At 44.3% G+C, this 12,413-nt stretch overlaps 2 protein-coding genes across 2 annotated transcripts in view; both read left to right on the plus strand.

Moving 5' to 3' along the window:
* LOC149372524 (uncharacterized) overlaps window positions 1–2,276 on the plus strand; it is a 20,052-nt gene extending 17,776 nt beyond the window's left edge. The window contains exon 8 of the mRNA XM_089582189.1: window positions 1,063–2,276. Coding sequence (XP_089438315.1) covers window positions 1,063–1,232 — 170 coding nt within the window. The 3' untranslated portion in view covers window positions 1,233–2,276. The remainder of the gene's footprint in view (window positions 1–1,062) is intronic.
* An 822-nt stretch (window positions 2,277–3,098) lies between these two features.
* On the plus strand, window positions 3,099–12,098 carry LOC149372525 (uncharacterized). The gene is made up of 4 exons (XM_089582199.1): window positions 3,099–4,121; window positions 5,912–6,055; window positions 6,887–8,209; window positions 11,965–12,098. Exons 1-4 carry the CDS (start codon window positions 3,683–3,685, stop codon window positions 12,096–12,098), a joined length of 2,040 nt encoding a protein of 679 aa, XP_089438325.1. The 5' UTR covers window positions 3,099–3,682.
* The last annotated feature ends 315 nt before the right edge of the window (window positions 12,099–12,413 follow it).

Below are 12,413 nucleotides of genomic sequence, written 5' to 3' on the forward strand. Positions count from 1 at the left end.
CTTCAGTACCTTTATTTCATTAGGTAGACTGTTAAATATTGCGGGGACATAAAAGCAGCGCTGGCTTTCTCCGTATGTAGTTCTATAGTATTTGGTAGTTATAATAATAATAATAATAATAATAATAATAATAATAATAATAATAATAATAATAATAATAATAATAATAATAATAATAATAATAATAATAATAATAATAATAATAATAATAATAATAATAATAATAATAATAATCCTACAGCTGTCTGTCAGTGTCAGATAATAATCACTTTCGTAAGAACTGTCGCTAGCGCAGCAGTATCAATATTTTCGCAGCTCACTGCAAGGCTGATCATGTGTACACTTTTGTCAAAGATATGTAAAGGGAAAACTTCAAAATCGATGCAAGTTATACTTGTGATAATCTAGACTGAAATACGCAGCGTCGGTTGGGGTTTTTAGTCATGAGTGTCTTAATTACTGCTGAGCTAGAGCCTGTTAAAGCATAAGGCACCAAGTTCCAAAATTTCGGGTTGTGGATTTGTTTCAGTGTGCAGTCAAATAGTTCTTTTCCAAATACACTTTGGCACTTTTGGTTTCTTATTGTTGTTTATTTTTGCAACAATTTGTGCAACAACCCACTCCTCCCTCTATAACATCACCTGTGCTCTGTGGTGATCAGCTAATTACCGACTACCGCCTTCATCGATGTATCACGTTAAAAAAGGACTACTTCGAAGATTGCTTCGAAAATGCTTAGCATCTCGGGAGCGTGCAGTTATAATAATATTAGCGATTTTTTTTTCCAACGTACGCGTGTTTTGTCGTGTCGAACCGATACTGAAGAAGCGAAAACTGGTGGCAGCTCAGAGAAACGTCTTGTCCAACAGCGCAGTATCTTTCCGTGCAGTATGAGTTACACCATATGGGTGTTCGGCAGCTGATCTGAATTAAAAAAGTGAAGTTCAGGCACGCTCGACGCTAAGACTGAATGACTGACTGGTACTGTACCTCTCTATTATTTGTTGCCACACCCTGGCCTCATGCTGTTTTTAACCCGCTCGTGTCATTTTTTTTTTTCAGGACTATTCAGAGACACTCGAGGTGACTACGAGGGTTTATTCGGTCTCATCGGAGGAGTAACAATTTGTATGTCCCTACCATGGCTGTACTCTTGCGTCAGACAGAACTGTTCATCTGGAAACGGATCATCAATAAACTGCTCAAGGCTGGGAAGCATGCGCTCATCCTGAAACTGGAGCCGAGTCATCGGCAAGTGTAATTTCTGGTGCAGCTATGTGGTTGCGAAAATTCATCCAGGTGTAATTGATTGTTATGCCTGAGGGGGACAATTTGAATTGCCGCAGACTCTTCGAAGATTTGAATCCACACTATTCGAATGTCACTGAAAAGTACGAAGTGCCTTCCCGCCTCTATTTTCTCTGTGACATCACCGACAACGCCTGTGAAGGAGGTGCTGTAAAAAGTGGTAGGGTTTTAACGTAGTTAAACCGAGTAGACGTGCGAAAACATGTGTTTAGCCTGGTTGGCTCATGGTTCTGCTGTGCGGAGTCGTCGGTACGTTAGGCGACGGTATCAGACACAGGTCAAGCTCTGGTCGAGGTTAAGCTGATCTGATCGGTTCGCGCTGCACATGGAAGTTGATGAAGACGACGATTAGCAGTGCAAGGCGTGAAAGAGTGTCGCAGTTTAACAGGAGGTGTGATTGACTGCGGCGATAGTAAATTGCTCTCGTGCAGTGGCCAGCGAAGCTGATGTGTTCGTCTGCCGCGGGTTCGAAACCCAGTCGCGGCAATATTTATTTCATTTCTGCGTCCTCAAGGTCTGGGGTGCCACAAGATTCTTGTTTGGGTTTCACCCTGTGAAGTAGTGTTTTCCCACTAAAAAGAGGGACAGTTTGAAGGAAAGAGCACGGCCATACGTAGAGACTTTACCACGCTTCATCGTTTTTTTTCTTTTCTGTTCCCTTCAGTTAAACTGCCTGTGCACTGCCCGGTACGGTGGCGCGAGCATTGTGTCGTACGCCATATTTGTTAGTATTTTCAACGCTTCACTTTCAGCTAACAGGCTCAAATTAATTATTTACAGCTATAATCGGGTGACGGAGGTTGCCGGTGTTTACGCCTGAACAGTCTTCATAGTCGTGGCGGCGATTATGACGTCACATCAACCAGTGAATGTGTTGCAGTTTTGTGGACTTTTCAGAGAAAACTGGACCATGCAAATAGGCTCTTTGTGGAAATGCAATTCAAATAGGGCCTAGTACATGTCACATAGGAATTAAGCCCTAAAAACGTAAGGGGGGGGGGGCGAGGTACAACGCTTGCTTTGTAACTGTTTATTTTCATTTCACTTTTGTTGCCTGTCTATATGGCTGTCGCACGGCATTGCGTTCAATAAAAAAAAAACAGAAAATACAAGTAACACATAAAACTTCGTTTCTTGGCCAGTGTGCCAGCCGTAATTAGCCAAAGAGTCCGCAAGTGAACACGAAAACACGGAAGCAACAAGGAAGCAGACAACGTACGCGCGCGAAAATTTCGCTTGTTCTCGTCGTCTGCCTCCTTGTGTCCGCACCCACCTACGCATATCTCACTGACTGCGCAGGGTTCCGGTGTTCAAACTCTCGATATAACGATATCTCATAAATGTCTCTTCCTATATGGGAAACATTCTTTATTCACGAGAATAGCAACAATAGCCTCGCTTGTTGGAAACCGTGATAAGCGGCTACGGTGGGGACAGAGTAGCAAAAGAGGTGGCAGAAAAGCGCAGCGAGTGAGGGTTGTGGAATGTTGTCGCTCCGTTTTATGACTGTCTCGTCAGGGGCTTCAAGGAGCGCAAGGTCCAACGGTTAGATAACAGCCTTGAGTGCAGGCATCGTGAAGGCCTGAAGGTATGGCTCGGACAACTATTTTCACCGACATGGCCAGAACTGAAGAAGGGGAGATGTTACAGGTTTATCGTCATAGAATGGAGCTGTTCCTTAACGCCCGTGTAGTGTGGTATTTAGATAAGAGGTTGTTGCTCAGACACATGCACACAAAGACTTACCTTAAAGGTGAATGTACGTAACCAAAGCTTGACGTGTTGTGAAAGAACAGATTTCTGATGATGAAGCGAATGCATGCCCTAACACACTACTTCGAATACTCCTGTAGCGAATTTGTCGAAAAGCATATTTAAACGGTATTTCAGTAGCACTGTTTTGAGCTCTTAAAGAAAATTCTCATTACATGGTCAAGGTCTGCACTTGTTTTTTTCTTTTGTTGTACTACTATAGATGAGCTGTTGCAGAAGCACGTAATGCTCTCAGTAAACGCAAAAAATCAGAACGCACACAAAAATTCTTTTATGACCAGTGTTCTCCGCTTTTAATTTTGAAACTTCTCATCATACAAGATATATTACCATCCTGAACATCTGCCAGTAGAGTTGCGTACCTGCTCAGAGCTGCGCCATATAGCCAAATGGTTATTACACGCGTTAGCATCGTTTTTGATTGACCGACACATGTGCGCTGGCCGTGCACGACAGCCAAAACCTACCAATCAAAATAGCAGGAGCGTCTGACAAACATGGACCTTGCTTACGCGCCAGAAAGCTTCCTTAACGATCTCCCCGCTTGATAAGTGGGTACACTGCAGTCTATGTGTTCCTACACCTGGTCAACCAAAACAACATGCACTGTCCAAATATGCATGTTATCTTTACGCATAGTCTCTTCCGGTACCCAACGAGTGCGTACATGACATACTCCCCGGATTGTTTCTGGAAAGTGGTATCCTTCCATCCGTGGGCACACGCGCCCATTCTTCTGACACGCACCAGCAGCCTCGGCCGTCCGACCGCTGTCCCCCTGCCAAGGATAACGATAAGCGGCGAGTGCCGTAAAATACATGGCTTCACAGTGCCGCAGCAGCAGCAGCAAGTAACCGGCGCCATGGACTCCAACAGGAGCTGGCTGGTGGCAGCCGGCTGCTGCTGGGTCAACGTCTTCTCCTTCGCCATGATCCGTTCCACCGCCGTCGTGTACGTGAGCATCATTGAAACATTCCAGACGACTCGCGAAGCTGCTGCCTGGCCGGTAACCTTGGCGGCGACGTTCTACTTTACTGCAGGTGATGGCATTGCCTCTCATATCCTGCCTCTCCTTAGCTATGGCCCCGCCGCGGTGGTTGAGTGGTTACGGCGCTCGGCTGCTGGCCCGAAAGACGCGGGTTCGATCCCGGCCGCCGCGGTTGAATTTCGATGAAGGCGAAATTCTAGAGGCCCGTGTACTGTGTGATGTCTGCACGTTAAAGAACGCCAGGTCGTCGAAATTTCCGGAGCCCTTTACTACGGCGTCCCTCATAGCCTGAGTTGCTTTGGGACGTTAAACCCCAATAAGCCAATAAACCAATCTCCTTAGCTATGCGGGTCGCACTTGAAATGGCCTTCTTCCGTAACAGAAAGCGCAGAGACGGCGTACTCAGCCTCTCTTGAAGTAGTAATATATTTCGGGAGGTTTGGCCACTGATTATGAGAATTATCCATTAACCTTGAAAACCTTAGGTTTTTATAGTACTGCGTTCTACATCTATTATAGATGCGGTGTCATCAGCACGACCAAGCGTTGAGCGTGCGCCTCCACAGTTGTCAATGAAAATCACATAACCCTTGTGCTTTCGACTACAATTATTCATTTGGCTTTTCGTCCCCAAAAAGTTCCAATTCTCATTCAAACACTTTATTTGTCCCTCGATCCTCCTCGCTGTGAGGTGCAGTTGGGGTAAGGTTCTTCACCGAAAAGGGTATGTACAATTCTAATTGGTACTCCTGAATACTTTTGTGGAATTATACTTGCTATTGCCAGGAACACTTCAGCGTTACAACGAAGAGCCGCCGACGTTCTAAGTATGATCCACAGATGCGATCGGCTCGCATCAAGGACATGCATACTCGTCTTATAGTTACCGTGCCTTTTCTTGATATCCCACTTTACACCATGTCCAGCGGTGGAGCTTGAAAAACTTTCGAAAAGTGTTGCTGAGACTCATTACCACAGTGCTCTCGCAGCTTCCGACATGTGCTTGCGAATGGAGATCATGTTCATGTGATTTTGTTGCGCGCTTCTCAGGACCATGGAAAAACCGACCGGTGCACAACTCACGTTCACGCGCATTATGTGCTTCAGTGAATGCACTGAAGTGTAAGTACCTCTCCAGTCCTGTTTACATGAACCCGACAGCACCGAGTAGAGTCAACGTTGGGTTAGATGACTCGACCCTGATTCGCCCCGCTTGGTGTCTACATGAACTCGGTTCAAGCGCATAAGTATCGCAGCGGCGCCTAGCGTCGAGGTTTATAGAAAGGCGAGTCAAGCGAGTTAACCTGCACCCTGCAGGCGAGTTAACTCGACTCGCTCTGCCGCTTATTTTACTCTACCCGACAGCGTTTACATGAATCCGTCAACTGGTTTCCTATGCGACAAGCAAACTCGACTCGACTCTATCGAGTTCATGTAAACAGGCTTTCTGTCTCCCCTTACGTGTGCCCGTCGCTTTTTCACTGTTCAAACAAGCACAAGAAAAGCGTATGCACTGCTTGTTAATCAAGTTCGACACGGTATGATGCGAGCCTGGCAAGTCTTCCGTATGGCGCTGGCCACGCGAATTATCGAAATCGAAGGAGCGAGCAGTCCCGGGTGGAATGTCAGAATTTCAATACATCATATCACTTACAAGCATATTGGGCGTTGCTGATTTTCCCAAAATGCCTCTACTCGGGAGCATTAATTTTCTAACGGTTTTCTCGACTGACATAACTTCTTCGACACTGCTGCTGTTTCAGAGTGAATGTTGTAAGAAATATAAAGGCTCTTTCGGCATTAAAAAATGTGAGCCTTGACGAACGTTTCCACTATTTTCAGCTCTCGTAGCGGGAATCCTTGCGAGGCACGTGCCTGTCTGGAAGATCACCTGCACTGCGTGCCTGGTCGCTACCCTCGCCGTGTCCTCGTGCTTCTTTGCTACGACCATCACCTACCTGGCCCTCGTGTATGGAGTCGTCTACGGTACTCCTCTGTTCCTCCAGCAGCGTTTCTAACAGCGCAGTCAAACACTAATCTCATAATCCGATAGGATTATTATTCCAGGAAATAGAATATGAAAAAAATTAATGTTTAATGAGAAGCCGCGGCTTCGGCGTGTCAAACGGGAAAATGCGATAATTTGCTTGATATTTTGCAACATTAAAAAAAAATTCGGATTCTGTACCTGCGCCGAGCTTATACATGCTTTATTGTTCTTTTTTGAACACATTTTAATACAATGCGAAATAGACACTGTTAGAGAAGGCGAGCGCGAAGAGAAAAAAAAAGAAATAACACCGCACCCTCCAACTTTCTTCACTGTTTTGTGTTTAGAGCTCGTAATTTTTTATTCATGATGGCAGTGCGGCAGTATCATGTGCACGCAAGTCCAATATCAAACGGAACATTTGACCAGAAGAAAGAATGGTGTTGTTGCGTATGCCCTGAAGTTGGAACTATCGAGGTAAAAACTGTTGTGAACAAAGGAAAAAAAAACTGCGATTTTCACTTATACCTACGGAGTAATCTCGGGCTGAATACATATAATGCGTTGCCTTTAATATTAGAGCTGCCTGTACTCACGCTCGGCGAGCCGTCCTCCGCGGCGCCTCAATCGCTCGTCATAAACTCTCTACCCAGCTCTAACGAGACTTCGAACTCAGCGTTTTCATGAAGGCGAACGAAAATGCTACCGAATTCTCAAGTTCCTCCCACATTTAGGCAACCTTTGTCTGGTCACCTAAGCTTTTTCGCGCCGAGGGAAAACAGTAACACCTTTTGCGTCGTCTGTTCTTCCGCTATTTTCATCTACAGGGTTCAGCATTGGCCACTTGTCTTTGTCAAGCACTGTCATCAACCAGCACTTCACCAAGTACCGGGCCGCGGCCTCAGGACTCAACATGGCGGGCTTCTCCATCGGTGGCCTAATATTCCCACCCATTGTTCAGTACTTTTTCAACGCATATGGCTTTCGGGGAGCATTTCTGCTCGCCGGAGGTGTCATCTTCAACGCAACCGCCGGGACTCTGCTGCAGCGTATTCCGACTCCGCAGCAACCTCCCGCTACTACGAACAAGGGCGCCACGGTTGCTCACGAGAAGATACAAGAGTTAGGCACCACCGAGACACAACCGCGGATTTCGGACACCTACAGTACGCCAGCCTGCGCAAGCGAAAAGATTTTCCCGGGTATTGAAATCTCAGTTGTCCATGAAAAGAACAAGGAAACAATGCGCCCTAAAGCCGGCGGTGCGCCTAGCCAAATCACCTGGAAAAACGGTGTTGCAAACGAAGGATTTGAACCAGATGGATGCAACGGTGGAAGCAGTCCTGTGGAAAGAGTGCGCGCTGTTGCATGCAGAGGGCGTTTTTTGAGTGTGGATGAAAGTACCAGCGCTGTGCGAGTCATCCCCAAAACGCGGAAGCGAGCAATGTCGACCACGGAGGAGACAGTTGCAATCCGAAGCATAGTTTTATCTGAATGCCTTGTCTGGAAAGAGAGGGCGGTAAATAATCGCCAACCTCTTCATCCTCATTTGCACAAAACAGAGGGAACGGTTGCAAAGGAACCGCCCTACAACGAATTCTCATCAAATGTCGATGAACTCTCTGCTTCGAAAACTGCACGAAAGACTTCGATGGATGTCGAGTCAAAACTTCAGGAAGTGAAAGAACTATTCAGTTTCCTCGCGCTTGCCAGGTATTATGCTATAGTTCTGACCAAAGCGGTAATTGTTACCAACTCTACTATATTTACCACCGTCATTATCGACTTTGCCCTCGACCACGGCATAGAGAGGTGGAGAGCGCTCACTCTGATCTCAGCGTACACAGCTATGGACCTGACGGCCAGGCTTAGTGCAGGATGGATAACGGACAGGAAATTCCTGTCTAGAAGTACGTGGATGGCATTCTGCCTGGCACTCTGGACTGCCGCTGACTTCTGCTTCGCATATGGCGATTCCTACGCGACACTGCTCGGTGTGTCTGCCGTTGCGGGCTGGTGCAATGGGTCGACGCTGCCGCTAGTCCCAGTTCTCTACATGGAGGTGGTGGACATTGGCCGCTTCAGTGTGGCCTACGGGCTGAGCTCATTCACAGCTGGAATCACTGGGCTGTTGAGGCCCACTCTAACAGGCAAGTGCAGGTAAATCAAATATAATCAGTGCCTTTGCACCGGCAAACATCGTGCTGTTTTTTTTATTTCTATTCTCTTTTTTAAAACTTGCGTATTGTACATGTCGTTTGTGTTTCCTCGTTCTCGTCCCGCCTTTTGCGCAAGTACGTACCCCTTTCAAGCTATTCTCTTTTCGCGTTTAATTCCGCTAAATGTACCTGGAATTGTCGGCTTAATGTATAGTGCATGCTGGCACAGTTTACATATTTTTAATAGTTTAGTTGCTGCATGAATTACTCATTGGAATCCACCTGATAGCAGCCGTACGGCTACAAATGAAATTTGCACAGCTTTATCTGACAATTAGAGGTTTAAGACTTTGTCCTGGCCCAGAGGTCGAACCTTGGACGAGGAGCAACTGACAGGGCAGGTCAGTTACTGTACCAACCTAGCTGCATATTTTCATTTCATTTTCATTTTTATTTCCAGAAAAAATTCTCGTGGGACACCTGAGCTAAAAGCTGCTTTTGTCAGCTTGACGAGGCTCAGAGCCCAGCGTATTACAATTCAGGGCAAGTCATACAAATAATGAAAACAGTAAAATAAAGGAACATAAAAATATAAATACTTAAACACACAGCACAGATAGACGTGTAAAATGTAGTTACAAGTAGAACGTGTATACAGTTTTGAAGTAATGTAAAACTGAAAAAGAAGCATGCATATGGATGATTTAAACCCATTCAAAATCAAAATAAATAACATGAGTCCAACACGAGATAGAAAAACAGTACGAAAGAAAATAACAAACAGTTTATGTAATGTGGTTACAATGGTTGTGTGATGAGAAAAAAGAATATAAAGAAAAATATTTGGAACAATGGAAAACAGTTATTCACCAGAACATCTATACGGATACAAAGTACTGTCGCAACTGGTTAGGGCTTGTATTGGTAAATTGCCAGTGTTTATTTAAAATTAACGGGAGGTTGTGCTGAAGGGACTGGAGTTTGTAATTGGTGCGGAAACGGGGAATTTGCCATAAATCTGTGCTACGTGTAAATGCATTATTGCTGCTATGCTGAAGGGATGCGATTGTAGAAGTAAATTATCTCAAATGGCCTGATGAAACATAAAATGAGCGCAACATGCGAAATTCATACATATTTTGTATGGGGACCATACTGTACTGACGAAAATATTGTTCAGTAGCAGAAAAGTAGTCAATGTTAGCTACGTTGCGCACAATCTTTTTTGTAACATGTGGAACTTTTTAATGTTCCCTTTAGTAGTTGTTAGCCACACTAAATTGCAATAATTGATATATGACGAGTACAAGGCGTGGTATATTTTAAGTTTAATATGAACTGGGAGAAAAGAACGGCATCGGGATAAGGCGCCGGCTGTTCTACAAAGTTTTGTGCATATGTTGTCAATGTGTGAATCCCACGTTAATGTTTCCGAAAAGGTCACTCCTAGAATTTTATGTTCCTTAACAATAGCAATTTATTCCCCTTCGCACTGAACAACATATTGTAGGTTCACTATTTTATTTCGTGGACGAAAAATAATTACTTTTGTTTTTGTCGGATTAATGTTTAATCCGTTACACTGTGACCACAAAACCAATTTTTCGAGCAGGTCATTACACCATATTACAAGTTTATTTTCACCAGAACCAGATAACAGTCTGTTACTCTCATCGGCAAAAATAATAAATTGAGCCTTTGAATCAATGGTTACAATGTCATTAATGTATACATTAAAGAGAAAGGGTCCTAAAATACTGCCCTGTGGCATTCCGGCTTTAATGGGTACAAAAGAGGACTGCTTATTACTAACATGCACACACTGGCTTCTGTCGCGTAAATAAGATCGGAAGAGATTAAGGGGTGTTCCTTGTACTCCGTGTAGATGCAATTTGTGTAAACGAATGTCATTGCTGAGGGAGTCAAACGCCTTAGAAAAGTCGATGAATAAGCCGAGGGTGAAAAGCTTATCTTCTATATTTTCCAGGATGTTTTCTTTCAGTTTTAGCAAAGCATTTTCAGTTAATCTCCCCTTTCTAAATCCATACTGCGCGTCAGAAAAAAGCTTCATCTTATCAAAAAAAATGTGTTAACCTAGATGACAGTATTTTTTCTAGCCCTTTCGAAAATACCGGTATTACTGATATTGGCCTGTAATTTTTAACATCATTTCGGTCGCCATCTTTGTGTATGACTGTTACCCTTGATTTTTTCATTTCCATAGGAAACTCACTATCGTCAATGATCAAATTAAAAATGTGTGTGAGAACAGGAACAATTGACTGTAAAACATTCTTTATGGGTTTTGTTTGCAAATTATTGATGTCAAGAGCGTTTGCTATTGTTAAGTTGCATAAATGTTCTATATACTTCTTCCTCGGTAACTGGGTGACAAACAAAACTATTAACTGGGCTATTGGTTGGAGGTGCTGCAAATGGCAGACTGTCAACTGACGTTATGCTATCGACGAATCTTTCTTTTGTAGCCGTATGGCTGCACTTAGGTGGATTACTCCCAAATAAAAATGGCTTCATATAATCGGATTCTCCTAAAAACATTGAACAACGTTTTATGCTTCGATCATGTAATCCTAGAGCATAGGAATGGAGCCAGGAATTCTACCGTGAAGCGATATTCTAATAGTGGCAATTGTACGGCACATTATTAATCGCTATGAACCCTAAGTTGGAGGTTTAGGCTACTGTCTGCCGTAGGGAGCAGAAAAGGTGTTCGGTCACTATAAAAAAGGCTCACAACCTGCGAGCTGTTAGCAGATAGGCGAAACACAAATTATGTCCAGCGAAACAACATTTACGGGTCATTTTAGCTGTCAGCGGACGTGATGGCTAGCGGGACTCAACTTCTGCTGATGCCACCGGTCCGTAGGCTGCCGGCCTTTCTGGTACAGCCCGTATGTGCATTCGTATAGTTTCAGAATAAACGCGCTGATGAATCTTGCCTATCGCAATGTTTGGCTCAGAGACAGTTACGAAAAAATTTCCCATCTAAATCAATGCATGCTGTCGGTTACAGGGGCAGTAGGTCGTGGAAATGTCCATGCATTCTTGCTGTCTATGCCTGTTCAGAAACGTATTGTCGAGTGGAGAGCCGTATCAGTAGCAAGTTGCTGATAAAGACTAATCTATCAAAGTACTTTAACTCCTTTAATAGGTATCCATGCGCACGCGCACGAAAAGAAACTTGTGAGTGCTCTTAACAACATTCTTAAAACAGACAATGCGATAGCATTTGGAAGCGGCCCACCCCAAAAAATTCTGAAGGACTCCCAAAATTTTGGAAGCAGGCCCACCCAGAAAATGGATTAAGGTTGATTTATGTTCGATTAAGTTTGATCAGTGGGTCATTAGGGCAGATTACTGGTGATTAGTGAGTTGATTCATATCGATTAAATGGACAGATTACTATAATACCACATGATAACCCAATGGAAGCTACTCTAACATTCTAGCCCTCAGATTGACAACTTTGGCAGATCTGATGACGTCACGACCCTCTAGACCAATCAGAGGATTTAGTAGCGGAGAAACAGGAATTTTTTGGATGACGGCAACCTAGATGCTATCGAAAAAAAAAAAAAAGCTCTATATCTTTTGACAATAAAAGGGCGGCTTTCACCTCACGGTTTTTTGTTTAAATAATTTTCACTTGCTCCTCCAAGTCTCATCCTTTCTCCTATTTTTTTTTCATTTGGCCTTACTGTCGTTGTTCTCATATTCACCTGCAGGCTTATTCAGAGACAAGCTGGGAGACTACTCGGGCCTCTTCCTCTTAACGGGAGCCTGCACCGCGCTCTCAGCAATCCGCTGGATCTGCGCTTCCCTTCAGGAAAAGTGTTCTAAAAAAACAGGAAGACAATAAACAGGAATAGTATGAGTTGCACTCTCACCAGCGCTAGGGTGCCCGATCGCACATGAACTCACCGAAAAACCTTCTGTAGTTGCTGCTGGGCTTTGTTGAGATCGCATGCACTTATGCACGATGGGGATTCACGAAGGCTTGATCATCATCATCACCAGCCTGACTGCCCACTGCAGGACAATCGATTACCTTGCCGCCGCATTACATGCCTTCCAAAACTCATTTGCTCCTCTTGAATTCGACTAGGACGTCCTTAACCCGCATTTGATCGCTGACCCATTCTACCCACTTCCTGTCTGTTAACGTTACACCTAT

Source organism: Amblyomma mixtum, chromosome 1, assembly GCF_055824585.1.
Source record: "Amblyomma mixtum isolate Tamu chromosome 1, ASM5582458v1, whole genome shotgun sequence".
In the NCBI taxonomy this organism is placed as follows: domain Eukaryota; kingdom Metazoa; phylum Arthropoda; class Arachnida; order Ixodida; family Ixodidae; genus Amblyomma; species Amblyomma mixtum.